General features: G+C 38.1%; 2 protein-coding genes across 2 annotated transcripts in view; one reads left to right on the forward strand and one right to left on the reverse strand.

Moving 5' to 3' along the window:
- myo19 (myosin XIX) overlaps positions 1 to 22,936 on the reverse strand; it is a 40,336-nt gene extending 17,400 nt beyond the window's left edge. Inside the window, exons 1-15 of the mRNA XM_082171214.1 lie at positions 22,678 to 22,936; positions 19,359 to 19,506; positions 15,789 to 15,937; positions 11,650 to 11,763; positions 9,179 to 9,305; positions 8,992 to 9,061; positions 8,803 to 8,905; positions 8,518 to 8,614; positions 6,957 to 7,033; positions 6,557 to 6,647; positions 4,898 to 5,063; positions 4,062 to 4,135; positions 3,648 to 3,883; positions 1,382 to 1,558; positions 854 to 994 (exon numbers count right to left, since the gene is read on the reverse strand). Of these exons, the coding sequence (XP_082027340.1) occupies positions 854 to 994; positions 1,382 to 1,558; positions 3,648 to 3,883; positions 4,062 to 4,135; positions 4,898 to 5,063; positions 6,557 to 6,647; positions 6,957 to 7,033; positions 8,518 to 8,614; positions 8,803 to 8,905; positions 8,992 to 9,061; positions 9,179 to 9,305; positions 11,650 to 11,763; positions 15,789 to 15,937; positions 19,359 to 19,506; positions 22,678 to 22,794 (1,887 nt within the window). The 5' untranslated portion in view covers positions 22,795 to 22,936. The remainder of the gene's footprint in view (positions 1 to 853; positions 995 to 1,381; positions 1,559 to 3,647; positions 3,884 to 4,061; positions 4,136 to 4,897; positions 5,064 to 6,556; positions 6,648 to 6,956; positions 7,034 to 8,517; positions 8,615 to 8,802; positions 8,906 to 8,991; positions 9,062 to 9,178; positions 9,306 to 11,649; positions 11,764 to 15,788; positions 15,938 to 19,358; positions 19,507 to 22,677) is intronic.
- Positions 22,937 to 23,026: 90 nt separating this feature from the next.
- On the forward strand, positions 23,027 to 26,085 carry pigw (phosphatidylinositol glycan anchor biosynthesis, class W). Its single transcript, XM_082171267.1, has 2 exons — positions 23,027 to 23,267; positions 24,448 to 26,085. Exon 2 carries the CDS (start codon positions 24,451 to 24,453, stop codon positions 25,915 to 25,917), a length of 1,467 nt encoding a protein of 488 aa, XP_082027393.1. The 5' UTR covers positions 23,027 to 23,267; positions 24,448 to 24,450; the 3' UTR covers positions 25,918 to 26,085.
- Positions 26,086 to 27,802: the final 1,717 nt, after the last annotated feature.

The raw sequence follows: 27,802 nt of genomic DNA on the forward strand, positions 1-27,802 counted from the left end.
TAAATAAATAAATAAATCAATAAAAGGTAAAACAACGATGTCAGGTGATTTTGAAGTTGGAGGAGAAAATGAGAGTTTTTCGCCCTACCCTACCTTTGTGAACCAGAACACGCATGACCTTTCAACGCGATTACGTAATGTGTGACGCATCACAACTAGTGCAAGATGAGCATTTGTGGTTAAAAAGTATATAAGTGTTTATTTTTTTAGAAAGATAAGACTCTTATTCCTCGGCTGGGATCGTGTCGAGACTTTGAAGCTGCACTGAAACTCACATTTGGACTCCATTGAAGTCACTATATGGAGAAAAATCCTGTAATGTTTTCCTCAAAAACCATAATTTCTTTTCGACTGAAGAAAGAAAGACATGAACATCTTGGGTGACGTCGGGGAGAGTAAATTATCAGGAAATTGAAATTTTATATTTAAAACAAATCCTTTAAATACAGATATAAACAAATGACAACAGCGAAGGCCTGCCTATTCAACACGTCAATCAACCATTGTGGTAAAACAAGTGTCTTAAACATTGACGTTTATGACTAGCACTTTAAAAAAAATTTGGAAAAGCACAAACATAAACAATTCACTTGACATCACAGAGCATCTTCAGTACATCTCTACTTTAAAACGTGATTGTTGACCATTTTATACAGTCAAGAATATGAAAGATATACGTGTTGAAATGCCTGGGACAAGGAAATAATCTGAAATCATCCTATAATGTGAATGTAAAACCTAATGATTCAAGGCCAAAAAACACACAATAATTTACAACACAAGTCACTTGTAAAAATGAAATCTTTCTATGAACAAATCATAAGCTTAACTTTCACCTCTTTAAAACCTGTACCTTAAATTTGGAGACGACCGTGATCACTTTACTGTGTCCTCTAGAGCCCTCGCTCTCAAGGTCACCGTCAGCGAAGAGACTGTGCAGCAATGAATCCTGGGATCTCTGCAGGAGACCGGTGAGCTCAGGAGGAACCGGGTCCTGCACAACACATGGACACACGCATGCAAATGAGACTAAAACACAAATGAGTGCTTCCCTTGTGTTTAGCTTAGACCAGCTACATATTTATGGATATAACTATAACTATCTTTTCTAAAATACATTTAAACATTACATTTACATTAAACACTTTTCTATATATATATATACATAATTCAGCTCTGATCACAGGAATAAATTACATTTTAAAATACAGTAAAATAGAAAACAGTCATTTTAAATTGTCATAATATTTAACAATATTTAAAAAAATATATATATATTTTTAATCAAATAAATGCAGCCTTGGTGAGCAGAAAAGACTTCTTTTAAAAACATTCAAAATCATCCCGATCCAAAACTTCTGACAGGTAGTGTAGTTTGTACCTTGTTCTTCTCCATCATGCCCTGGATCTGGTAGCTGACTCTGCCAGCGTAGTGGGCCACAGTGAAATGGGGCTCTTTGCTGAATTTGTCCCAGCTGATGTTGGCATTATCTGACAGCTCCTTCTCCAGACGCACACGAAACTGCTTCGCATCCGATGCTCTGTTCAGACGACACTCCTAGAGGACAGACCGACAGAAAGGGAAGCAAGGAAGGAAGAAGGTAAATTCATTAGTGCTATTAAAAAAAGCTCTTTCACCATGTATCAATAAGCTATTAATAGTGGCATTCACTATATTTGCGATTCAAATATAATGCAATCAGGGTTTGAAATTAACTTTCACTCATCGGCCAATTTGGCCACAAAATTTTTTAGTTACCGGCCATTCAGAACTTCTACTAGCCCGAAAAAAAAAAAGAGAAGAAAAGAAATTAACCAGATTAAAGGACAAGTTCGGTATTTTACACTTAAAGCCCTGTTTACAGATCGTATCTGATGAAATAGAACGGTTAAGATTAAAATTTGGACACATGCTCCTGTCCCGAGAATTTTAGGTTTATTTCACTTTTGTGGACTTTGCCAAACGCGTCACACCCGTGATTCTTCCGTTGAGAGCTTGAATAATAGACACTCCAGCCCAGTTGGTGGCGATAATGCACCAGTTGGGGAGCGAAATAAACCTAAAATTCTCGGGACAGCAGCATGTGTCCAAATTTTTACCTTAACCGTTCTATTTCATCAGATACGATCTGTAAACAGGGCTTTAAGTGTAAAATACCGAACTTGTCCTTTAACTATGTCACAGCTTATATATGAAATGAATGTATGAAATCCAAATTTTATAATATATGAAGAGTTCAGATGCAAAAGCCTATAAGTGCCATCTGAAATTTTCTTCTAGAATGATAATTTTTATCAAGCTTGTATATTTAAGTTCAGTAATTTCACTTAAATGACAATTCATAGGTAATTTTCATTGCCATTTAAGTGAAATTACTGAACTTAAATATACAAGCTTGATAAAAATTATCATTCTAGAAGAAAATTTCAGATGGCACTTCAGATGAACTCTTCATATATTTAACTATGTATTATGTAACTTGTGTGACATATATATATATATATATATATATATATATATATATATATATATATATATATTTATTATAAAATTTGGATTTCATACATTCTTATTCAAACTAAATCATGTCATCCAACATCTCCTCACCTTCCTCTTTCATCCTCATCACCAAAAATGTGTTTTAGGTTGAGCGATCAATACAGTACAAACATGAAAAAAATTTAGGATGTTGAAAAATAATGTTTTTTTTGTTAACCAAATGCTTTTTAAATCTTCGCAAATGCAAATGAACGAGCGTGCCGTTATTTGTTGCGTAGTGACGAACGTTCAAGTAAGCCAGATATGAGCAGATTCTGTGCAATAGGCTGTATTTAATAGCCTGATGTCATCATACTCAGATTCTAGTCAGAATGTGAGTCTGATCTGCTCCACTGGGCTGTGATTATGGGGCGTGTTTCAACCGAATCAGGAAAGAAAATGCCTCTGCACTCAATTGGATAGACCTACAACCAATCAGAGCAACGGAGTAAGTGACGTATGTTCTTCATTCATCTTTCCGATCGGCAAATGCCTTGATCGCGGTTCTCTGTTCCTCTTTTAAAATTAATGCGCTGTCGATATCTTCTATAACAGACGCGATGGCGGAATCTACAACATATCAATTCTCCAGCGGCAGCCATCTTTGTTGTAAATGAATTCAACCCAAGTGCTCTTTGGTGACGTGGATGATTACGTTACTGTTGATCATCTGTCCATCATCGTATAAAGCCCGCCCTGACAATTTGATTGGTCCGAACAGGTCTGGTTCGAGCACAGTTGCTCCACGACGGAATAAGTCCAGACCGAACTTCCCGACCTCAAATGTTGTGGGCGGGGCTAAGTTCGGCTGGCATCCAGGCTAGTATTTAATATATCATGATGACTCACGAGTGTTTGCGCTAAATATGTGCAGATTTCGCTTACACGAACTTCTCCAGCAAAGTGAGCAAACATAATATGTAACACGGCAAATTGGCTCGTGATTTGACAGCGTTACCCGCCAGAGTTGATTTTTATACGCATTTGGCGGGTGTTAATTTCAAACCCTGAATGCAATGCAAAAGAAATGCAAGATACTTTTACAAAGTCATTGTCTTTTTTCATCTTTTTCCGATTTCTCTCTCCGAGATGAGAAGTGGAAGCAGACCTCATTGAGCAGGGAGAAAATGCTGGAGGGACTGCCTTCAATCAGGTCCAGGCAGCCCTGGTTGTCTTGATAACGTATGAAGGACCACTGCAGCCCCTCGGTCACATACTCCTCCTGCTGGGCCTTCAGGTAATGAGCCACAAAGTGCTGCTGGAGCTTCTCGTTAGCGTAATTAATACACAACTGCTCCAGATTGTTCAGGACGAAACATTCAAAGCCGTACACATCCAGCAGGCCTGTAGGAGACACCAGGCAAGGGTTTATTGCCTTCTAGAAGTACTTTCATTCCATTTAGAAAAACAAAATGTACAGTAAATGATTTGACACATTAAAATGAAAAAATGTATTACTGAAATTAATATATTGATAATATTTCGATTTTTTTCACATTAAATAAATAAATAGAATATGTACCAATAAAGTTGCACCACATGGAACTGTCGGCACACATACTGTTGTTGATGAAGGCGACTAACCAGTCAAACAGCCTGAAAATGGGAAAAGAAACATGGTCATTGAAAAACTTGCACCAGTATTATAAAAATATCTTCTGTCCTTCAGTTTCACTTCAAGTATAATGGCGCTTTTCCATTACCAGTACCAGCTCAACTCGACTCGGCTCGTTTTTCGCTCTGTTTTCCATTGCAGATAGATAGTACCTCCACAATAGTATCTGGTCGTCATAGCGAAGCCGCAGGAAACTGCCGTGACTTAATCTTCTGTACAGGTACAACTTTTACACAGTGGAAAACCAAACAAAGGCGAGTCGAGTCGAGGCGAGCTGGTACTGTGTAGTGGAAAAGCGCCATAAGCAGGGTTGTCAACTGGTACCAGTTGATCCTTAAAAAAAAAGTTGACAGTACCAGCATTTTAAGCATTCTCGTTTGTGTTTGTTTAAGGGCTTTTTGAGAGTCAAAGGTTTTTATTTACTCCGTGTTTTTATAAGCGCCAAGCATTGTAGCCAATCACAGACGTATCTGTTGAGCGCGTGAACGCAATGGCCTATTGTAGCCAATCACAGACGCAATGGCCAATCAGAGGTGCCTTTCATTATAACCAACAATGTGTTGGTCTGAAAAAGAAAGAACAGCATTCTGCCGAAATTGGCAAAATTTTACAGGTAGTGGTACAGACTACTGAAATTTTGGTACCGTGACAAGTATAAGTATGCAACACTACATATCAATAAAATATATATCTACAAACATCTTCATAAAATTTGTAAACAGGCTTATACGTCTGTGACTTACTGCGCATAAATGGCTTTAGCGAGACAGTCTCTGCGGACGGTGCACTCCGACCGAGAGCAAGGTTTGAGGATGTTCTGTTTGCCAGCGCGCAGATTTCTCACGGTCAGACACGATTGCAGCTCGTCTAACGGCACCTGCAGCAGGGCCGCGGTCTTCTGGAGGAAACCTGCACACAACATGGGAAAAAAGAGTCCTAAAGTATAGAAAGAGTCCCAATATAAACAAAAAACATAATTTAGAAGTAATAGGCTTTTTTATTATCCTCAACACTCATGTTTTGAGAAGCATTCAAGACTTGGAAGTAAACGCCCACTGCTATGATTGGGTAACAGTGTTGCGTATTAAAATACTTTTTAACGTCCCCTGCCATTACACATGTGAAATTGTTTTGAAAACCTCCGATGTTCGCCATGTTTTAGCCAGAGTCTGATCCCGAATCAGAAGACGAACCTACCACCTCAAACACTAGGGATACTCCAGACTGTGACAGCGTAGTAATTAATCATCGTTATTTATATTCATTCCAGTATTTTATTACATTATATCAGTGTTGAAATGAAGACATTACAGAAAGGGGTTTATCTCATTACATAGTTGAAACTTCTGCCAACTGAAAAACATTTATGCGTATTACATATGCTTTATAAGTTTTGGCTGTGGCAACTAAAGTTTAAGGCAAGACAAGGCAAGGCAAGTTTATTTATATAGCACATTTCATACACAATGGCAATTCAAAGTGCTTTACATAGAAGAAATTAAAATAATAAAAAGTACTTGGTAAGTACTTGGAGTTACCACAGTTATTGATGACAGGATAACTTACGGTGCTTCATGTAAATTAATTATGAATGAATGCATTGTGTCGTTCTTATAATTATCGGTCATCATTTTCAGTAAAGTGAAGAGATAAAGCGAGTACATATCGAGCGTTCTGTAACAGACAAAGCATAGTGGCAAATGGTAAAAACACTGTTACTGTGTTTCGACATTACTGTCGGATCCAATATAGACGTCACTGCCATCTTTTATTTTCAATCTCTCTAATCCACAGTAAAATGAAGCAAATACGAACAGTATCTTACTGTAAGATAAGATAAAAAACAGTATCGCTCTGAAACTTCATTAAAAAGTGAATCAACGCTTTCCTAATGTTAGGATCACAAGGAAGGCAATGCAAAGGCTGTGTTTTTCCACATCTTGTAATCCTGTGATTGCGTGGCTCTTGTATTTACTACTGCATGACATGCACGAATCAGTGGGCGGAGCTAAAGAGGCAATGATGTAGAAGTGGGCGTTAACCTTCTTCTGCGGAGGCGGTCTTTCGTCAAGCTATTACATCATACTGAGACAAAATCTCATACGAGTTGTTTTGGGAGCTTGGTTTCAAGTCAATTTTTGGGCTAATGAGAAAGATTTGAGTTCTGAAACTTACAGGATATTTTTATAGTACAATGACCTTTTATTGGTCAAAAGAGAGTGTATATAGCAAAGAGAGAAGTAGTTGGGAGAGAGGAGGAATGTGATAGAGACATGTCACAACCCAGACATGAACATGCATCACCCATAATAGTACTTCGTCTCATCATGTCAGGAATATGCACCTCACCTCATAGACATAACTTTGCTTTTTAGATAAACAAAACAGCAGAAACACCACACCTTTGGAGTGCCCATCAAGATCACATGGTTGAGCCTCTTCTGATGCAGGACTGAAGTCCACATTCCCCAGCTGCAGAAGACCTGCAAGGATCTTTGCAAAAAGACAACAATCCAGTCATTTTAACAACATATTTAGTTCCATAATTTTACCCATCAACAGCCACCAACTCTCTCATCTCCTATGTTGTGATTTTGGTGTGTGAACTTCAAAAAAAGAACTGTGTGTATTTCAGTGTCTCCACCCACTATTCATACAAATAAGGTCTTATTAACATCGTAAAGTTGAATTAATCAGTCCAAACCACCAAGTGTAATCAGTATCTAAAAATCCAACAATCACACCATTAATCTCCAATCATCTTTGAGGTTTTGATGTCCTTTTACCCTTGTCACAACTTACCCTGAAAATCTGTGCCCGTTTCCCCTCATCAATGCCAAGGTTGATCATGGCATCCGTCGTCTCTTGCAAACAGTCTTCTGCTCAGACAAACCGAATGCAAGATGTCAAATATTAGAAGTGCCTCCTCAAATTCCTCATAAAATGCTTCAAAAGACAAATTCATGAAGTATAGTGGAACTATATTATCGCCCAGATCTTTATATAAAGTTGGATATAAAGATGTCCATCTTTATTGATTGCTTATATCATTGCAAATTGTAAATTATATAATTGCCCAGCTCTTATCTGCTAAATGTGACTAAAGCATAAATATATTAAAGTCCCCCAGTGGTGAAAATCCAGCTTTTAATGTTGCTTATATGTCTATATGGTGTATTTAATATGCTTTAAGACAAACCATGTGTAAATTCATAAGTCGACACCATTGCTGAGTATTTTCTCCTTAAAACTGCAGTGAACCAAAGACAGTCTCAAAAACAGCTGGGCTGCGTTCAGCCCCGGCAAAACGTTGCACAACGTTTTTTAAACAGAAACGGTGATGCGTTGAACACACTGTTCTGATGACGCAAGAGTTGCAACTATGGCAGCTGAGAAGGCTCATTCTTTGTGTTCTTTGTGAAGAATTTTCTGAGCCTGATGAAGTCGGTATAAATATACTACAAAATATGCTCGATGTTACAGTTACTGCACTTGCCGCCCAGAACAAAAGAGAACATCCCAATCCAGTGAAGGGATTGCTGAAACTGAAATGGAAGCACACATCTTACCTAATTCAGACTAAAATACATCTATTTAGCCTCACATACTGACTTTATTTGTAGGTCATACTGTTTTAATACCCTGTATTTTCTTTCTCATTTTTAGGAAAAGCACTTAATTACCATTGTTTATTTCTATACCAAATGTCATACACTTGCAATGAAGCTAAAAATATAAACAACTACATCATTATGTTGATATCCTATATTTTTACAATAAAACTTACGACAAACATGTCTTCTAATATCCTCAGTTGTTGCGTATACCGAGCTGCATCGAACACATTTGTAAATTACTTTCCTTGAACCCATTGTGCAAGTTCACTTTAATACCCCGTGTTTTATATACATGTTGCTGCTGATTGGACTGCAGTTCTGACACACCCACCAAACAAGAGAAAACGTATCTCGAACCCCGTTGCACACTGGTGCACGCCGTTTCCAGGAAACATGACGTTCAACCCGGAAACCGTAGCAAAACGTTGCGCACCGTTTTGAACTTGAACATGCCCCTGGTGTTTCTGACGTCACAAACTACCTTGTAACCAATCAGATCAACGTGTGATCGTCAACGAGTGGATCTCTGAGCTGAGTGAGTGAGTGGAGGCGGGGCTCATTTGCATATTCATAGAACCACGCATACTAAATGAGGCAAGGGTGTCGAGTTACATTCAAGATATTTTTAAGGGATTACGAATTTTTTTTCAAGGAAAAAACATTTAAATATGTCATTTTGGTGATCAAAGATGAGTTTTAAGAGATAAAATTAATGACTACAGGGGGATTTTAACTTTAATTCTTGCCTTCTAAGGTTCTCTCAGCATGTGGCAACCAAGCAAAGTCTTGTTCCAAAGGCAGCATCCATTCCAGTCTCTGTTTGTCTGTGGCTCCTTTCATCATCTTCAAATCAAACCAAGAGTAAACAACATATAAATGAACACACAAGCAAACAAAATTGTCTGACATCAAAATGTTTGTAGATGATCTAAACATAAAGGGCATTAGAACTGATAATATCACTGGAAATGGATATCTTTTGTAGTATTTGTATTCCTGGTAGGTTTTGTGAATGCAGGCTCTTACTTCACCTGGTAGAATATGTGAAAATTTCTCTCATTCGGTGCTTGGATAGCCACTCGGGTCTTCTCCAAGAGATACGTATGCACTGACGCCCCAACCAGCAGCTGAGAGCTGAATTATAAAATCACATTGGTGTAAAACAATAACAAAATGCTTTAGGTTCATGTGCCTGAAGTCTGAGAGAAAACACAACTGACCTGTTGAGCTGAAGCTGAATGTATTTTCCAAAGCGACTGCTGTTGCTGTTGCGTAATGTGCAAGAATTGCCTGGGGAAGAATGGGAAAGGAAAATAAAGGCTTTTGGAAAGAGTCTATTGAAAATATCACTGAAAATCATAGAGGAAAAACAAAAGTACAACATAAAATGCTCTCAGTCTTTCTCACCAAACGCCTCCATGATGGGGTTGGAGTCCAGTACTCGTCTTTCTATATTCTCTACTGTGTTCTGGGACTTCTGGGAAGAGGCGGCCACAGTGGCATAATACTTCATCAGACAACGTGACGTCCATGTCTGAAGAGAGATTTAGTACAGAAGATGTGGTCTAAATCGCTTTGAGATCCGTCAAACAGACGTGTTAATATGTGTTTGAAATATTGAGCTTGACAGACCGTTTAAAGACATCATATAAGAAATCAAACTTTCCTGGATTTTTATATTAAGAGAGTTCACTGTTAGAGATGCACCGATTGATCGGCTGGTGACCGGAATTGGTCGATTTCCACGTGATCGGCCATGACCGGCGACCGACCGGTCAGTCTGACATATACCGATTTTATGCCGGTCAAATGCACTCGGGCGCCGCATGATTAACATCGCGCAACATCAGCACCACACGTGCACACGGAACGCACATTTAGGAACCTTGTGAATTACGGCCGTTTCACACTGCAAATGTCAGCGGCGCGTGAGCAGTGCGGGTTTTTTCCGGCGTGCATGTTAATCAATGAGTGCATTCACACCGGCAGCAGGAGCAGCAGCAGGAGCAGCGCGTGAGCGGCAGCAGGAGCGTCGCGTGACCAGCAGTGAAGCGCGGGTTTCGGCGCGGGTCTATGTTTGCAGTGCTGCTCACGCTCAATTAAAGTGAAAGCACACTTTTGATGGACAAACTAAAAATTAATTCACACAAAAAGTGCTCAAAATGCACAGAATAAGTATGTCTAGTGTGTTTTAACAAGAACTGGAGTATGTCAGAAAAGAAAACGAAGACTAAAAAATATTTGTAGAAGATTTACCCATTTAAACTTGTTTTTATTGCAAGGCTATATATATATATATTATTGCCATTACCTGTTTTCATACAGAAGTTTAGTTTGCTAAATATATTTTTTAAAAATTGTTGTTTTTTAAGGAAATGAAAATAAAGAAGGAAATGGTTCTTCCATAACACTTTAGATGTGTGTGAATTTCCCACACCAGGAGTAATTTATATAGTTATATTTTATAGCGATTATCTGTTCAAAAAATTATCTATGTACTATGCAAAATGTAAAATGTTCTATTAAAGAAAAGATAGAAAATAAATATGTGTGTGTGCTGTAAAGTGATTAGAAACAATGTAATCGGAATCGGCTAAAATCGGTATCGGCAGGTCAAACTCAATGAAAAATCGGGAAATCGGAATCGGCCTAGAAAATTGTAATCGGTGCATCTCTATTCACTCACTGTACTATGAAACAGCAAAATTCAGAACACACAATGCAAAAAAAAGGCTTTCTAAACTTTCATAATTTTCTAACATGCAGATCTTTCTGAAGAATCACATTCACAACGTCAAAAAACAAACAGCAAGTTTATTTAGATCATTTTAGCCTGATCTTTTTCCCAAAAGCATCGTTAGCCTAGCCTGGGTCTCCCCCTGCTGCCTTGTGCGCAGCGTGATTTTATTCACGCTGCTAGGCGGCCTGGATTCCATGGACTAGATTTTCGCCTCAGCGAGGGAACCAATCACAGAACGGGGAGGGAGCAGCAAGACGATGACGACGTCTATGCGACACACCGAAGCAGTTTGTTTATATCTATGGATCTAACATGGCATCAGACGCGAAGTTACCTTTCGATGCAGCCTTAGATAGTGTTCTAAGTAGTTTAGAACGCAAGTTTATTTCGTCTTCTTCCTCGTCGAATTTCTGTCGCTCTACATACGTCATCTGGTATAAGTGAAACGATTGGCTATGAGCTACGTACAGGCGCATTTGATAGACATTCGTAGCGTCCAATAAACAGCTCTGGGCATTCGTAAACCACGCCTCAAATACGAGAAAATGAACATGTGGTTCCCAGACCACTTCTCAATGAGAAAGAGGTCTGACGTTAGCCAGGCTATCGTTTTGTTTCTTTTACACTGTAAAAAAACCAAAAGTTGCTGCTATGCATTTTTAAGTACAATTAACTTGGATGTTTAAATCATTTCAACTTAAATTACATTAAACTGACAAAAAAAAGAAAAGAAAAAAATAGTTAAATCTTGTATAATTTTTTTTTTTTTTATCGATGAGTTAAAGCAATGTATAAACATACTGTATGTTGTCATAACTTATTGATCATATAATGTTTTACAGTGTATGGTCGCAAGTTCCTTTGAACTGTATTGGTAACGACGGACCTTGCGACCATAGTTGGCTTTGGGAAACAGTTTGAGCATCACATGTCAGCCGATATTATGTAAATCTGATGTAGCTTTACAAAGAGACTACCATTGACGTATAGAGCAACCTACAGTAAAGCTCTGTCACTAAATCCACACGTGAAGAGATGTTTACATAGAGCTAGGACTGTTAATGTTGTGAAGTAGTTATTACTCACATGCATTGGAAAACATGAATCAGGGAACCAACGCCACACAAACACCACTTACCTTCCCAGCTCCGCTCTCTCCAGAGACGACCAGCGATTGGTTCATGGGCTCCACCTGGCCTTGCACATTCCTATACGCCTCTTCTGCTACGATGAAGATGTGTGGCTTAAATTCCTACGTACAAAGAGATGCTTTAACATTGCCTTCTATATAACAGTGCTTTCTGTAAACCAGCATAATATAATTTACCCTTACCTGTCCCAGAAAACGGCCATAAAATGTTGGTCAATATCATCTAGAGTGACCTCAGGTTATTTATATCCAACTTCCTGGTTTGCAATTTTTCCATTAACATTCTCAGATGTCAAAATAAACATGCAGAGGAGAGCCAGCATAGTTACTGGTCCATGGCGTAGATACGAAAAGGTCAAAACTCATAAATAATAGACTAATAGTTTGTATTTTACTTTTTGCACAAATGAATGGCAGCTGGTGACCAGAAGACGTAACAAAAGCACTGTTCAGCCCTGTTTAAAATATAAAAAGTTAAAGATTGACTCATTAACTTCATATTGAATCCCACAGAACCTGCTGCACACTGAACAGACCAGGTGTGCAAACACTGTTTTGACTCTGTCCTCCGCTTTGACAAAAGGCAGATCATCCAGTCATCTGTTATGCATTAACAGTACAGATCTCTAGTTTCCAAAAGACAACATGCTAGAGGTGGGTGTCATCACTTAAAATCTTTATATCTTGGTTAATGTAGATAATTACAATGTAGTTATTTTTGCTTCATTCAACAACAATTTAACCAAGAAATGTTTTCTGTACTACATACTCAAGCAGTAATGTCTATTTTTGATAAATTTGATAATAACGCAAATACTAAATAAATGAAAGGTGCTTCATCTGAGCCATGCTTGAAGCTGTCGTACAATAACCTGCAGTTACACCTCGTTAAAAACAAGGATACAGAATAATTCCCATTCAACAAAGCTGTTGTTTTTGGTGCAATAAAGTTGCCTTCTGCAATGCAGTTTGCTATACTTAAGGCTTCAGTTTTCCTATTAGTGTCTAATTGTTTAACCCTAACCCTAATCATATAGCAAAATCAACACCGGTTTAAGGCGAGACACTACAGGTGAATAGAGTAAAAAATTTAAATAATAGATATCCCCATGAAACTTCCTCAGTTGATTACTTACACAAGTATATAAAAAAAATGTATTGCAAGTTTTTGAAATTTGTATGTTTAATTATGCAAATTAGGTATTATCTCATTAAATATGCGCAATTTTGCATATATTTCGGTAGATAGATCTGAACATATGATAAAGCCAAGTGCAAAATTTGTCTACACACAAGAAGAAAAAAAAAATCAGAGGGATTTGAGGATATATGCTTTCATTACCTAGGAAATCTAAATATACTGTCCATAGCCTTAAAAAATAGATTTTCGCCATATTTGTTTGATTAAAATGTCACATAAATCAGGCCAGGAATGATTTATTAACAAATCCCTCTGAACATATCTTCAGAATACTGCTAAGTGTATAACTGGAGAGTTTGGTGTACACAAGTGCTGCATAGGCTGAGATGTTTGTACTGGAGAATGACAAAAAACTCATTTTGAGAAAACCTATTTAAAGATTTAAACAGCTCTAAATGAGATTTCATCATTAGCTTTAAATCCCCCTTTGGACATTCACGATTGGTTACTGATAGAAAGGAAATGCCCATATTTGGGTTAGCGTTGTGCAGGAGACTCAGAGCTTTACAACGACACCAGTCATGACGTACTTCAGTGAACAGACGGAGCTCGGCGTGTCCCGTGGGAATGCTAACTTCCTGGTAAATTCGGGAGAAACTTACTGCCACAAGTAAACAAAATGTAATAAAATAAACATCTTAATGTATATTTTCAACGTTTTCTTTATAGCAGTTTGAAAGAACACAAGAGTAAACTAGCCCAAAATCTCGAAACTGACCACTGCATGGAAAATCTATGTTTTTGCCTGCCGTGTCTCGCCTTAAGGTGCAGTTAGAGATTTATGAGCAACATTATTGATATTTGAAATCAACCCAAACAAACACACCCCTCCATTCATTGCTCCGCCCCCAAATGCACAAATGTCTCTTCATCATAGTTAATGCGAAGCAAAATAATGCTTCATGAAAAATAATGTGAAGATGGGGAACGAATGACAAGGTTGTCCTGTTACTTTAGCTAACATTACAACAACAGTATATGTTGGTTCTGTGAAACACAGCAAAACCGCTAATACTCACGTATTAGGGCTGCACGACTACTAATCACAATTAACCCGAAACTGCGCTTAAACCGTTCTGTCTTAGTGCGATTATGAAATCGCAAAGGCTGTGATTATTTTTATGCGCTGCTTGTCAGTGAAGCGCGGCTCTGTGATCAGTAGTAAACGCTGCTCCATCTGAAAGCACTGCCAGTTTAACGTGCATTTGAAAAAGCAAACATCTTTCCAAACATGAGAAGCATTTAAGAATCTCTTGTCCAACAAAAGACAACATTTAATAAAAATTTTACTCCAAACTCACTTCATAACATCAGTTGAGTGTTTGAATACATCCTTCTGTGAGATGATGTTGCTTCTTACACAGAATAAGGCACACAATATATTTCATAGTATTCTATACAGTGATAAAGGCTATGTCAATTATCACTGCATTATATAAATATACTTTATCATCATGAAAATACCAGAGAAGGCTTGAAGAACTCAGATAAACCATATATTGTCAAAGTTGTGTGTTTATTAGTCATGTTTAATCAAATCAAAGCGTTTCAATCTTCTGTTTATTCAGCTACAGTGATAGTATGGCCCTGTCCCAAATGGCACACTCCGGACTTGTGGACTTCCTCAGAGTCCACACTTTGGTGACGTCATGTAGGGCCCTTGGCGTGAGTCCACGAGGGCGCATTGAGAGGTATTTTTGGGACAGACTCGATCGTCACAGGAGAAATCCCATTTTTGCGCTCGGACGTCTCATCTCCATGTCCACTACACACCCGGCTTTTACAGTTCTGTATTTTGATATTATGCATGCCACCTGGGCATTAGACAATAGATACATCATGCTTATTTAAATGATGTATACAGTTGTACATAATAATACATAATGTTCCATTTGAACTAAGATTACAATTTTAACACATAATGAAAATGTGCATGAGTTTCAGATGAATTTACAGGTTTCAATATTCATACTGTGTTTATATGACTCAGTAAAGCCCTGACATTCGGTTCTATTTATTTAATGAATCATAATGTGACCGTATTATTATCCAACGCACTATTATTATGTTTGAGACATCAACCACTGATAGATGACCATAATGTTTGTATAAACTGTAGGTAACAACTGGTAAAATGTACATCTAGGTCATAAAAACCGTAATATTTTCTTCTCAGCATGTCAACAATTATCAGTGAGCGAAATCTCCTCCCATCCGTTCTCTGATTGGCCTTTCGCAAGGATTCCTGGGTAGTTAAAGTGTGTGGAGCCTGCATCTATGCGGGCTTCGTGGAAGACCGCTTCAAGGGTACAAAGGGGGCGCTGCTGAGCACACTTCAGAGCGTTAAAATAATTAATGGGACGGCCAACGGACTCGTAGACTCAGCGAGCACGCGCAATTTAAGTCCACGAGACTGAAAGTCCACATGAAGTGGGCCATTTGGGACAGGGCCTATGATGCCCATAGGGATTTCCTGGAATGATGTGCTGCAGGGAATATTTGGGGTTTCCGCCCTCTGGCTTTCAGATAAAGCAGCATTTACTACTGATCACAGAACTGTGCTGCACTGACAAGCGGCGCATTAAAAAAAAAAAAAATTGCAGCCTTTGCCAGATCGCGTTAGATTTAATTCCAGTTAAATGTAATGTCTCTCAGCCATCTCTCTTTCTACAGTCTTTCTTCAAATCTGCAGCTGATTGGCTACAAGTGTGTTGTGGTGCTCAGTCCGATCCACTTTCAACAGCGTTTACTGCACCTTTAACATACATCTACCAGTTCATGGCATGAAGCATCAAACCACCCAGCCTTACATATGACCATATAATCTCATGGTATTTATCGCTCCCACAGCAAAGTATGTGTAACTTCTACATTTTAATGTTTGAGATGTACTGATAGACTTGTTCATGTCCTCACGTGTGTTTACCTGAGGCTGAGGGGCGGAGTGATATTCCCTCATCACATCCAGAGAGTACAGATGAGGGATGGGTTGGAAGGGGTTTAGGGCGACCAGCGTACAGCCAGCGTGTGTGTAGAAAACCTTTGCGCTGTACCTGGCCTGCAGACATTTCAGCACTGTACGACACACAGAACACCACAGCAGGGATTAAACACAGACTCACAATAGCAGAAGAGCTAGAAGTATAAGATAAGGTAAAATAGTCATTCATGTTACTTGTATTATTTTGTTAAAGTCCCCCTGTGGTGAAAATCAAGCTTTTAATGTTGTTTATATGTCTATGTGGTGTTTTTAATACGCTTTAAGACAAACCATGTGTAAATTCATAAGTCGACACCATTGCTGAGTATTTTCTCCTTAAAACTGCAGTGAACCAAAGACAGTCTCAAAAACACACTTTGAAATCGCTGCTGTTTCTGACGTCACAAACTACCTTGTAACCAATCAGATCAACGTGTGATCGTCAACCAGTGGATCTCTGAGCTGAGTGAGTGAGTGGAGGCGGGGCTCATTTGCATATTCATAGAACCGCGTATACTAAATGAGGCAAGGGTGTCGAGTTACATTCAAGATATTTTAAGGCATTAAGAATTTTTTCTTCAAGGAAAAAACATTTAAAAATGTAATTTTGGTGATCAAAGGTTTTAAGGGATAACAATATTGACTACGGGGGACTTTAAAGTCTTGTAAGTAAGTACAGATTTAAAACGGGTTTAAAAGACAATTAACAGTCAGTAACTGCACTGACATTATCGGATGAAAACAATTTGAACTTAATTGAACTGGATAATGACAGGATATAGACCTTAGGCCGGATGAAAACGAGGCAGTGAGGGATAGACTTCATACATGGCAAGCACTGTATAAAGGCCAGAGAAACGTTTGACTAGACACTGACTAGATGTATTTAAAGTAACGTAGGTCACTTTTAACTGGTAGCATAAGAAATTTGGTATTATCAGGACCCGCAAATATTCCCAGATTGCATTATTATACATTGTAGTCAACATCATTTATAGCAGTTTAATGTAGTACTGACACTAAAGCCCTATTCGGATGGGATTAGCTTTACCAGGGTAGATGGAGTAATGTAATTTTACCACAGGACGTCTGTAATATTAATGGCCAATTCGCACTGGATAAGATATCTCAGTAAACTAGAGCCCCTTTCACACAGCGCTTTGAACCCGGCAAATTGCCGGCAAATTGCAAGAACGCCTTCTGTGTGAATGCAAACACAACCCGGGATTGATGCCGGGACTGATGCCGTGTTGGGGACCTAGTAACATTGCCGTGTTCAGTCCCGGAACGCGCGCTGTGTGAACAAAAGCCGTAACAATGCCGTGTCGTAGTGATGACGCTGAAGCCGCGATCGTTCGCCAGCTGTGAAACGGTACGTAATGCGCAAGTTTATGATCGAATCAGAGAAAAAATGCACAAGCGTGGTTTCTAGAGAGAGAAATTGCAGCTCATAAGCAAACTTAAGACGCTGCGGAGACATTACAAGTCACATCGATGTCACGTGTCTTTACGGCATTTTTACGGGTTGTGTGTGAACGCACTCTCTGATTCCGGGAAATCACTGGCAGTGTGAATGAACCAAAATCAAACGAACCCGGGTCAAATCCCGGGTCACTTTATCCGTGTATTTTCCGGAATCTCTGTGTGAAAGGGGCTAAGAAGTGGTCAAAAGTGAAGAAGTCAGAAGTGGGAGAGTAACTCAATTTACACACTGCCGTCACTCCTGCCGATTCCTGATATCACGTGCACAAACACATATAACCTATATTTATACATATAAAACAGTTATGTCCGGTCGAACCATAGACTGTAAATAAATATGGACAACGCCCCTTCGCTCTCTTCCATTGGTGAGAACTGAAGCCGCCAGTGTCCCGATATGGCACTGACATCTTGGGTCTTGAGTCTGCGCAGTAGCGATCTCGGGACCAGACCTGCGCAGTAGTGAGCAGGAAGTAAAGCCGTGAAATCAAGGCCCCGCCCTCACTCTCGGTGTGAAATAAATAATTATAGAAATTTAGATATTAAATTTAAAGCTCCAATCTCCTCAGTCCTCCGAAGATCCCGAAAAAAAGTCTGTTGGTGCTTCAGTGACTACTTCGCTCAGAGAACCTGTCAATCACAGCTGTCAATCATGACACCACCGTTTTTATAGCATCAAATAACTAACTAACTAAAAACAAACTTATTTTTAAAACAAACAATTGAATTTACATCAGCGTGATAAAAACTACAGTAAATGACAGAAACCACCTTCGGAAAAAAGATATTTGAAGTGTAAGTAAATTGTTTAGTTCGTCTCAAGTCCCGTTGAATAACACGGGGAGGCGGGGCTTATGACCTATACTAGGACCAGTCACCGGGGGGCGATCGAGACGGTTTGGCTTCACTTTTCAGAGCTTGTGCTTGGGTCGAACAATGTATTAATTAACTTCAGATTGGATTGTGTTGGTAATAGGCACTTACCTAACACTAAAAGATGTTTCGTGCCTCTAACAAGTGCTGTCGATCTTCTTTCTGATCTGAATGGTGTGTGTAAAACACTTGAGTTTTGCCACAGACTCGTCCCAGCGACTAGAACACAACTAATGCTTTTTCAAGCGTCTCCATACTCGAAAAACCGTGGAAAACTACTTTTAATTAGGAAATGACGAAATATTTACGTACATATTTACAGCGGGTGTATTCGCACGGGATTAGTGTCACCTGAGGTCATTTTTCCGGACCTTTTTACTGAAGGTAAAAGTCGCAGTAATCTTTCCTGACATTGTCCGTGATGATCACTGAGATGCACATTCAGACGGGACTAAAATCACAGAGAAGCTCTGGTGATAATGACTTTACCCCACCTCTCCATGTTACACTAGTCCCGTCCGGATAGGGCTTAAAACTCTGAAAACTTGATTTTCTTTTCTCACAGCAATTTTTATTTTGGGTGAACTTACACAATACATATTGTCACAATCCACAAAACATATTGTTGCATTTTTGTATTGCGATATATTGTGACACGATATATTCCCTACAAACCGTGTTTTTGAGACTGTCTTTGATTCACTGCAGTTTTAAGGAGAAAATACTCAGCAATGCTGTCGACTTATGAATTTACATATGGTTTGTCTTAAAGCAAATAAAAAACACCACATATACAAATAAACTACATTAAAAGCTGGATTTTCACCACAGGGGGACTTTAAATATGACGCTACCCTGATTTAAGGCTCTTGTCTTCAGTAGAGATGCTTTACAGCTGAAATTGAATTAGTTTCATAATAGATTAATTTTACAACATTCTTTAACACTATTTTCCTGTTCGTTCATGTGAAGCTGCTATCAAAGCTATCAGATCAACTGTATTGTATAAATTGATGAAGTTATTTTTGATGTGATGATATGTTGATATTGATGTGATGGTTGATATTATGAATCAGAATTCAAGCTCCAACCAAGAATTTCAGATGCTAAAACTGAAATCAGGCAAATACCCTTTGAATTGCTTTTGCACACACACTGTACCTGTGGAAGGGGTGACCGGGTTGACTTTAGTGAGGTCATCGTACGTGTGAAGTTCAGCTTCATTGATGAGGAAGTCTCTGATGTCCACTTCCAGTGAATCATTGAGAGGTTTCCCGAGGCCCTGGGCTTTGTCTGTCAGTCCGTTTACCTGCATAATGCAAATAAATCTGCTCAGAGCATGCATTAGGCCTGTCACTCACAATAACTACTTTTTGTTGTGCGATATATTGTCCCAGAAATAATTGCGATAAACTATATTATTGTCATTTTAAGACCATTTTATGCCTGTGAATATAGTATCATAATATACAGTAACAGCATAACAATGCAAGTCGGCCTACACACTTTCAAATGACAACAACCTTTTAATTCCTCAGATCACGGAAATGAAGTGTCAAAAAACTTGAATAAGTAGTAAATAAACATTTTATTTAAAAAAAATAAACGGAGCAATAGCAATAGTGTCCTCCTCACAGCACCGGTGCTCGGCCCTATAGACACACTTACAAATGCACTAAAGGCACTTATGGAGATTCTCCACTTCCCCTGTCCTTCTTTTCTCTGTGAAGAAAGTGCACACACTATTGCTGAAAACACTAACCCTACTAAGCAGTCAGATGTCCATATGAACAAAGACAGAAGCTTCAACAGGCCACATCTGCTGCTAAAACTGTTTGAAATCGAGTGCATTTGGACTTGCTTTTCTAAACGGCCTGTAGTTTTCAGGAAAACACGATAACGCCTCAAATGACGCCCTTTCCACCATGTCTGTCGATGTGTGTGAAAGAACTGCCCGAGCCGCTGTTGGTGACGTTCATTATGTAAACATAATAGCCGATATATTGTGTCACCAAAAACTATTGAGATCATGTACAATTATTGTGCGATTAGTCGATATATTGATAATTGCGACAGGCTGATGCACTGATGCAGCAATCCAGTTCAGAAATGTTTCATATGCACAAGCCCTGATGCTGTTTTGCACAACATTAAAATACAAATGTAATAAGGGATGCACAAATTAGAAAATTTTGGCAGATACTGATAACATATAATTCTTTATATTTGAAAGCCGACAACCGATATATCGGCCGATAAATCTAAATCCAAATTTTTAAATAAATTTTTTTATTTGAGAGCCTGATTACAAAAACAGAAGTCTCACCATTAATGTCCCAAGCACACAATTACAAAGTTCTCATTATAATTGTATATCCTATATGACAGACTTGTGCTGTACATGTCGCACTGAACTGTATTTTCCTTTTTTGAAGGGATTTCAATCATATTTCAAGCAATTCAAAACCCTCATGTTGAACAGTGCGCATCTGAAGTGTCTCAGCTGAAGGAAATAATCCATTATTTATCGCCTTTAAAATATCGGCCATATTTTCTTATCGGCCCGATAACAACAACATTAAAAATGAACATATATCGGCCGATACCCATATGGTGGCAGATATATCATGCATCCCTAAAGTTAATTTAAAACAGTATAATTTAATATATCGGCTTTAATTTATCGGCCAGATTTTCTTATCAGGCTGATAATGATAACATTAAAAAATAAATATGATTGGAATCACTTCAAAAAGAAAAATACAGTTCAGTGCAAGTCTGTCATATCGGCTACATAAAATTATAATGAGAATATCATTATAATTGTGTGCTTGAGACATGGATTTTAATGATGAGACTTTTGTTTTTGTAATCAGGCTCTAAAAAAGTATGTAAAAATTTGGATTTAGATTTATCAGCCAATATATCAGTTATCTGCTTTCAAATATAAAGAATTATGAGTTATCAATCAGTATCGGCCAAAATGTTAATATCGGTGCATCCCTAGTTTCAGTAAATTTGTATTTGTCATATTTCTCACATCTTTGAGATCTGACTAATTGCTTGTAAGACGCTTGCAGGCAAATGTTCCTAATGAGCGACAACAGAGCCAAAAAAAAAAAAACATTATCGAAAACAACAAGCCTGGACTTCATCAAGAAAACTATAAATATCGGGTATAAACGGGGTAATGAAATTGCACGTCCTTGCTCCGATTCTGCAGCGAATCCACATGTTCTGACGACAGCATGTGTTGAGAAGGGTCAGGACAGGCTGAAGAAGACAAGCTAATTATACCCAGTACACACCGTCTGCTGGACAGGCCTGCTCCTAATCCAATAACACAGACACAGCAACACTACCTGGTTAAGTACAGACTCAGAGATCACATAGATGTAGATTAATGACAGATTAATTCAGAAACATCTACAAAACAATTACAGATTCCCACAGAATTTAACATGATCCAGTTTCAACCGGCTGGCACCAACACCGAAGTCATGAATCATAATGGATCGGAAATAAGATGATGACTGTATCTGTGGGCATGAGAAACACTGCATGGCACAACAAACCATCTGCACTATTCACACTTAACACAGTAAACTTTACATAATACCCAAGGGTGACCTTTTAATAGTGCAACTTTATTAGGCTAGAATGGACATGAATGCAAAAAATATAATAACAGGTTGTATGTTCCCTTAACCTCATATAAAGTTATGCCAAAAAAAGTAGAGCCTTTTATGTAGTTTTGTGCGCATGCTCAGATTAGGCTGACCTGGTGAATAATCTAAGCATGGCCTTTTTCAGATTAACTGCACGCTGCATAATCCACCAATGACAACACGAGCCACGTCAATGAATATGCAAATGAGGTAACACCGGAAAAACAAGACAGTTCTTACATATAATCACAGTAAATCACTTTGTCTTTACCAACAATTATTGTTAAACTCAATAGAAAACTAGTCTAGGGTGACATGTATTAACTTTTTTAAATTACTTCCTTTAAAAATAAAATGTGTTTTGTTAGGACAGGAATAATAATCAGATAATTTTTTACAATGACATTTGAGAATATAAATCTGTGTGTTCCCCATCAGTATATATATGTATATATATATATATATATATATATATATTATTTACTGTTATTACTATGGTAAGTACAATGTAACATGTAACAAGGACACTGTAAAATAAACTGTTACCAAAAAAAACGATGAGAAAATTAGAAAACTATGAATACTTATGTGAACGATTGTACTGCTATGTTTTTTGGACATGGTTATTAATATTTGATTTAAAAAAAAATAATTGTGATGGGTTGCTTTCAAATAAACGTTTATTTTCCTGTTCAGTTTGTCAGTTTAATTTAAACATTTTATTGTTGATGATAAATCTTAAACTTTGTTATACATAAAGAAAAAGTGATATAAACGTATTAAATGAGCAGTGAATAATAAAGTTAGTGTACCTTTTCCTTCTGTCGATTTGGTCTTCCAGGTTTTCCCAAACTCCCGTCAGAGCTCGAGCTGTTAACGGTCGAAACCTCTTTATTTCGGAATAAAAGCTTCTGTTTGACATTCGCCATGACTGTAAACTTTATAAAGACACGTTTCGCGGTATTTACTTTTTCATATCTCTGCCATTAGGCGGATATTTTATGAGTTACTTTATGTTTTCCAGCCATGAAAATTCCTCAGTGAAGGACAAAACTCTCCACTCGCGCGCGACTCACACCGGCGGGCACTGACACGCGCAGTAACGTCACTCAAGAAAAGTCCCCGCCCATATAGTGACGTTCCATGTTAGCCACGCCCAACGCGGAAAAGAAACATTCCAGTGCCAATGTGCGACGACACTTTGTGATAAACTGAGGATTATTAATGAAAAATAAACGATTTATTAGAGGAATGTGTATTTCTACTATTTAATGAAAAGATACAAGTACAGTAATGATTCATAGGAGTCGCTGTTTAGTGTGTTAAACCGGTTTGTCCTGACAGGCCACTGTTGTAATGTGGTTTCTGTAGTTTAGTCTCACGACACATCACACGGGAAGAGGTAAGTCACATTTTATAAAATACAATAGCTTCAATAAATGTGTTTCTTGATTTGCATTAATTATTTGCACTTAAATGTTTGAGATCAAAAGTACCATGGTCAATTGTAGGATTAGCAGAGTGGTTTACAACTTTATACTTTTTTTACTACCATAAGAATCTGACAACATTTTGGCCAATTAACATAAATGTATTATTAATTGATATATAATATGTTATATATACATTGCCGTAAAAAAATTTGAGAACGGTAAGATATTTAATGTTTTTAAAATAAGTCTCTTCTGCTCACCAAGGCTGCAATTATTTGATTAAAAATGCAAAAAATAAATAAAAATTTGAAATATTGTGAAATATTATTACAATTTAAAATAACTGCTTTCTATGTGAATATATAGTAAAGTGTAATTTATTCCTGTGATCAAAGCTGAATTTTCAGCATCATTGCTCCAGTCTTCAGTGTCACATGATCCTTCAGAAATCACTCTAATATGATGATTTGATACTCAAAAAATATTCATTATTATTATTATTATCAATGTTGAAAACACTTCACCAGTTGTGGACAATATTTTTTTTCAGGATTCTTTGATGAATAGAAAGTTCTGTTTCATTTATTTGAAATATAATCTTTTTTAACATTAGAAATGTCTTTGCTGTAACTTTTGATCAATTTAATGCATCTTTGCTGAATAAAAGTATTGATTTATTTTATTTCCCCTCTTTTGAACGGTAGTGTATAATTTAAAAAAAGCTTTCTATTTCAGATAAATGCTGTTCTTTTGAACTTTCTATGCTGAAAAAAAAAACAGTTTTCAACATTAATTATAATCATAAATGTTTGTTGAGCATCAAATCATCATATTAGAGTGATTTCTGAAGGATCATGTGACACTGAAGACTGGAGTAATGATGCTGAAAATTCAGCTTTGATCACAGGAATAAATTACACTTTACTATATATTCACATAGAAAACAGTTATTTTAAATTGTAATAATATTTCACAATATTACAATATATGTTTTTTTTTTTTTTTTATCAAATAAATGCAGCCTTGTTGAGCATAAGAAACGTATTTTAAAAACATAAAAAATCGTACCGCTCCCAAACTTCTGAACGGCAGTGTACGCACACACTCTGTTTTATAATCTAAATAAAATATGCTTGTCTCTTTTTACAGCCAATGGCATCACCAGAAGATAAAGTTGCGTTCGTCAGCAACCTGAACGGCACCAGCCTGACGGAGGTTTCTCTGGGATCCTTCTTAGCCCCGCTGTGTGTCCTCAGTCGAGGTCTTTTCCTGATAGTCTTCCACCTGGGAAAAGGGATTCTTCCGTTCTCCTGGGCATCCCATCTCCTGTTGGACTTCACATCTCTAATAATGCCTCTGGTCCTGTCGTGCACCGCATTAAGCGACATCCTTCACTTCGTGATCGTGGGCATCGCCGTGGTCGACTTCGCCGTGCTATACCTCGTGTACGCGAACGGGAAGCGAGCTTCCTTCTCTAATACGCTGGACAAGTTTGTGAAAAGCAGAGTTGAATCCTACCTAGTCCCGTTCGTAACCGTGTTCCGCGTCTTAGTCAATGTGAAGACCGCCATAAGCATTTTAGCTGTGGATTTCAGCGTGTTCCCGAGACGTTACGCAAAAACAGAGACGTATGGAACCGGAGTGATGGATTTCGGTGTGGGAGCGTATGTGATCGCCAATGCATTGGTGTGTCCCGAAGCAAGAGGAAAGGAGATGCGAGGATCGAAGGTCAGTCACGTGATGAAACAGTCCATCTCAGTCTGGCCTTTGGTCCTGTTGGGGTTCGTGAGGCTCGCCAGCGTTAAATCGTCCGGGTATCACGAACATGTGACTGAGTATGGAGTGCACTGGAACTTTTTCTTCACGTTAGCCATCGTCAGACTGGTGGCGTCCGCACTTCTGGCTCTCTTCCCGGTTAACTCCTCGTGGATTCTTGCCGTGGTCATTGGTGGAACGTACCAGGTCATCTTGGAAACGACAGGTCTGAAGTCCTTTCTCACTCACGGGAATACTCGCTCAGGCTTTCTGGAGGAAAACAAAGAGGGCATCTTCTCAGTCGTGGGATACATAGCCATCTATATGGCCGGGGTTCAGATCGGCCACTACCTCATGCGAAGCAGAGCTTTAGTCCAAGACTGGATCAGAGTGATCCGCAACCTTCTGTTGACTAGCTGTGGGTTGTTTTGCGCTTTATACGCGTGCCAGAGCTGCATCGAGCCAGTGTCACGCAGAATGGCCAATCTTTCCTTCTGTGTTTGGACCGTAGCGCAAGCCATGTTCTTTCTCTCTTGTTTAAGCATCGCTGATGTAGTGTTGCTGTTTTCTAAAGTCATCTCTAGTTGTTCACTTGTGTCCACATCGTGGTGTCCACTTCAAAATAGGAAGTCTGAGAAAATGTCAAATAGCATGGATGCGTTATGCCTCGTCCAGTCTGTTAACCGGAATCAGCTGTTATATTTCCTGCTGGCGAACATCATGACGGGTTTGACCAATGTGTTCGTGGACACTCTGAACAGCAGTGATGCTTTAGGTGTAAGTGTTCTGCTCTTGTATATGTTCCTGAACAGCTTGGTCATATTCATATTGCATATCAATAAAATAACCATTAAGTTCTGGTAAACATCTTTTTATTTAATGAATGGATCTCTCGTTTCTACTGCTGTGAAATATGTAAATTGCTTTGCAAAGTGCAAAATAAAAGTGAATGGGTTATTTTGTAAATATGCTGTTATTATATGTGTAATCTGTGTTATATGTCAAATATTAAAGTACTAAATGGGATGATTTCATGCCAATATTAGATGCAAATAACATGGACATCACATCAGAGATTTAGATTCAGATTTTTGTCTTTTTATATGCTCTAATTGGCCAACATTTCTTTTATTACAGGACAGGCCAAAAGTTTGGACACATTACTATTTTTAATGTTTTTGAAAGAAGTTTCTTCTGCTCATCAAGCCTGCATTTATTTGATCAAAAATACAGAAAAAAAAAAGTAATATTGTGATATATTATTACAATTTAAAATACAGTGCCCTCCACAATTATTGAACCCCCTGGTAAATATGATCAAAATGGGCTGTAAAAAATAAATCTGCATCGATTATCCTTGTGATCTTTCATTCAAAAAATGTGAAAAATTCTAACCTTTCATTGAAGTAAAAGAATTGAAAGTGGGGGGAAATCACATTATGAAATAAATGTTTTTCTCCAAAACACGTTGGCCACAATTATTGAAACCCTTTTATTAAATACTTTTTGCAATCTCCTTTTGCCAAGATAACAGCTCTGAGTCTTCTCCTATAATGCCTGATGAGTTTGGAGAACACCTGACAAGAGATCAGAGATCATTCCTCCACACAGAATCTCTCCAGATCCTTCAGATTCCCAGATCCATGTTGGTGCTTCTTCTCTTCAGTTCAGCCCACTCATCAGGTCAGGGGACTGGGAAGGTCATGGCAGAAGCTTCATTTTGTGCTCCACAACAAATTTTTGTTTTGATTTTGATGTTTGTTTTGGATCGTTGTCCTGATGGAAGATCCAACCACGGCCCATTATAAGATTTCTAGCAGAAGGTGTCAGGTTTTGATTTTTTATCTGTTGATATTTGATAGAATCCACGATGCCATGTATCTGAACAAGAAGTCCAGGACCTCCAGCAGAAAAATATGCCCACAACATTAAAGATCCAATGGTATATTAAATTGTACACATGGGGTACTTTTTATCATTGTGTTCACCAAACCCATCTAGTGTGTTTGCTGCCAAAAAGCTCTGTTTTAGTCTCATCTGACCACAGAACCCTGTGTTGTTTGAAGATCCAGTCGTGTCTGACAATTAAATTTGCTGGAGTTTGTTTTTGGATGAGCGAGGAGTTTTTTTTTTAAACCCTCCCAAACAACATGTGGGGATGTAGGGGTTGTTTGATAATTTTTTTTTTTAGGCTTTCTGACCAATGTAAGACTCAACTAATCTCTGCAATTCTCCATCTGTGATCCTTGGAGAGTCTTTGGCCAGTCAAACTTTCATACTCGCCGTGCATTAAGACAGTATAGACACACGTCCTTTTCCTGGCAGATTCATAACATCTTTAGTTGGTTATAACTTCTTAATTATTGCCCTGATGGTCAAAATGGGGATTTTCAATTCTTTAGCTATTGTCTTACAGCCACTTTCTAGTTTGTGATGCTCAACAATCTTTTGCTACGCATCAGAACTGTATTCTGTGGTTTTACTCATTGTGATGGATGATTAAGGGGATTTGGCCTTTGTGTTTCCTCATATTTAAACTTCTGTGAAACACGAAGTCATAGCTGGACAGTTTCATGTTCCTAGTCACCCTGGTGTACTAAAAAAGGTAAATATTAATGGGAATATACTTCAGAGATATTTTACTCGTAAAAAATTCTAGGGGTTTCAATAATTGTGGCCAACATGTTTTGGAGAAAAACATTTATTTCATAATGTGATTTCCCCCCACTTTCAATTCTTTTACTTCAAT

Source organism: Leuciscus leuciscus (assembly GCF_965113295.1).
Source record: "Leuciscus leuciscus genome assembly, chromosome: 5".
In the NCBI taxonomy this organism is placed as follows: Eukaryota; Metazoa; Chordata; class Actinopteri; order Cypriniformes; family Leuciscidae; genus Leuciscus; species Leuciscus leuciscus.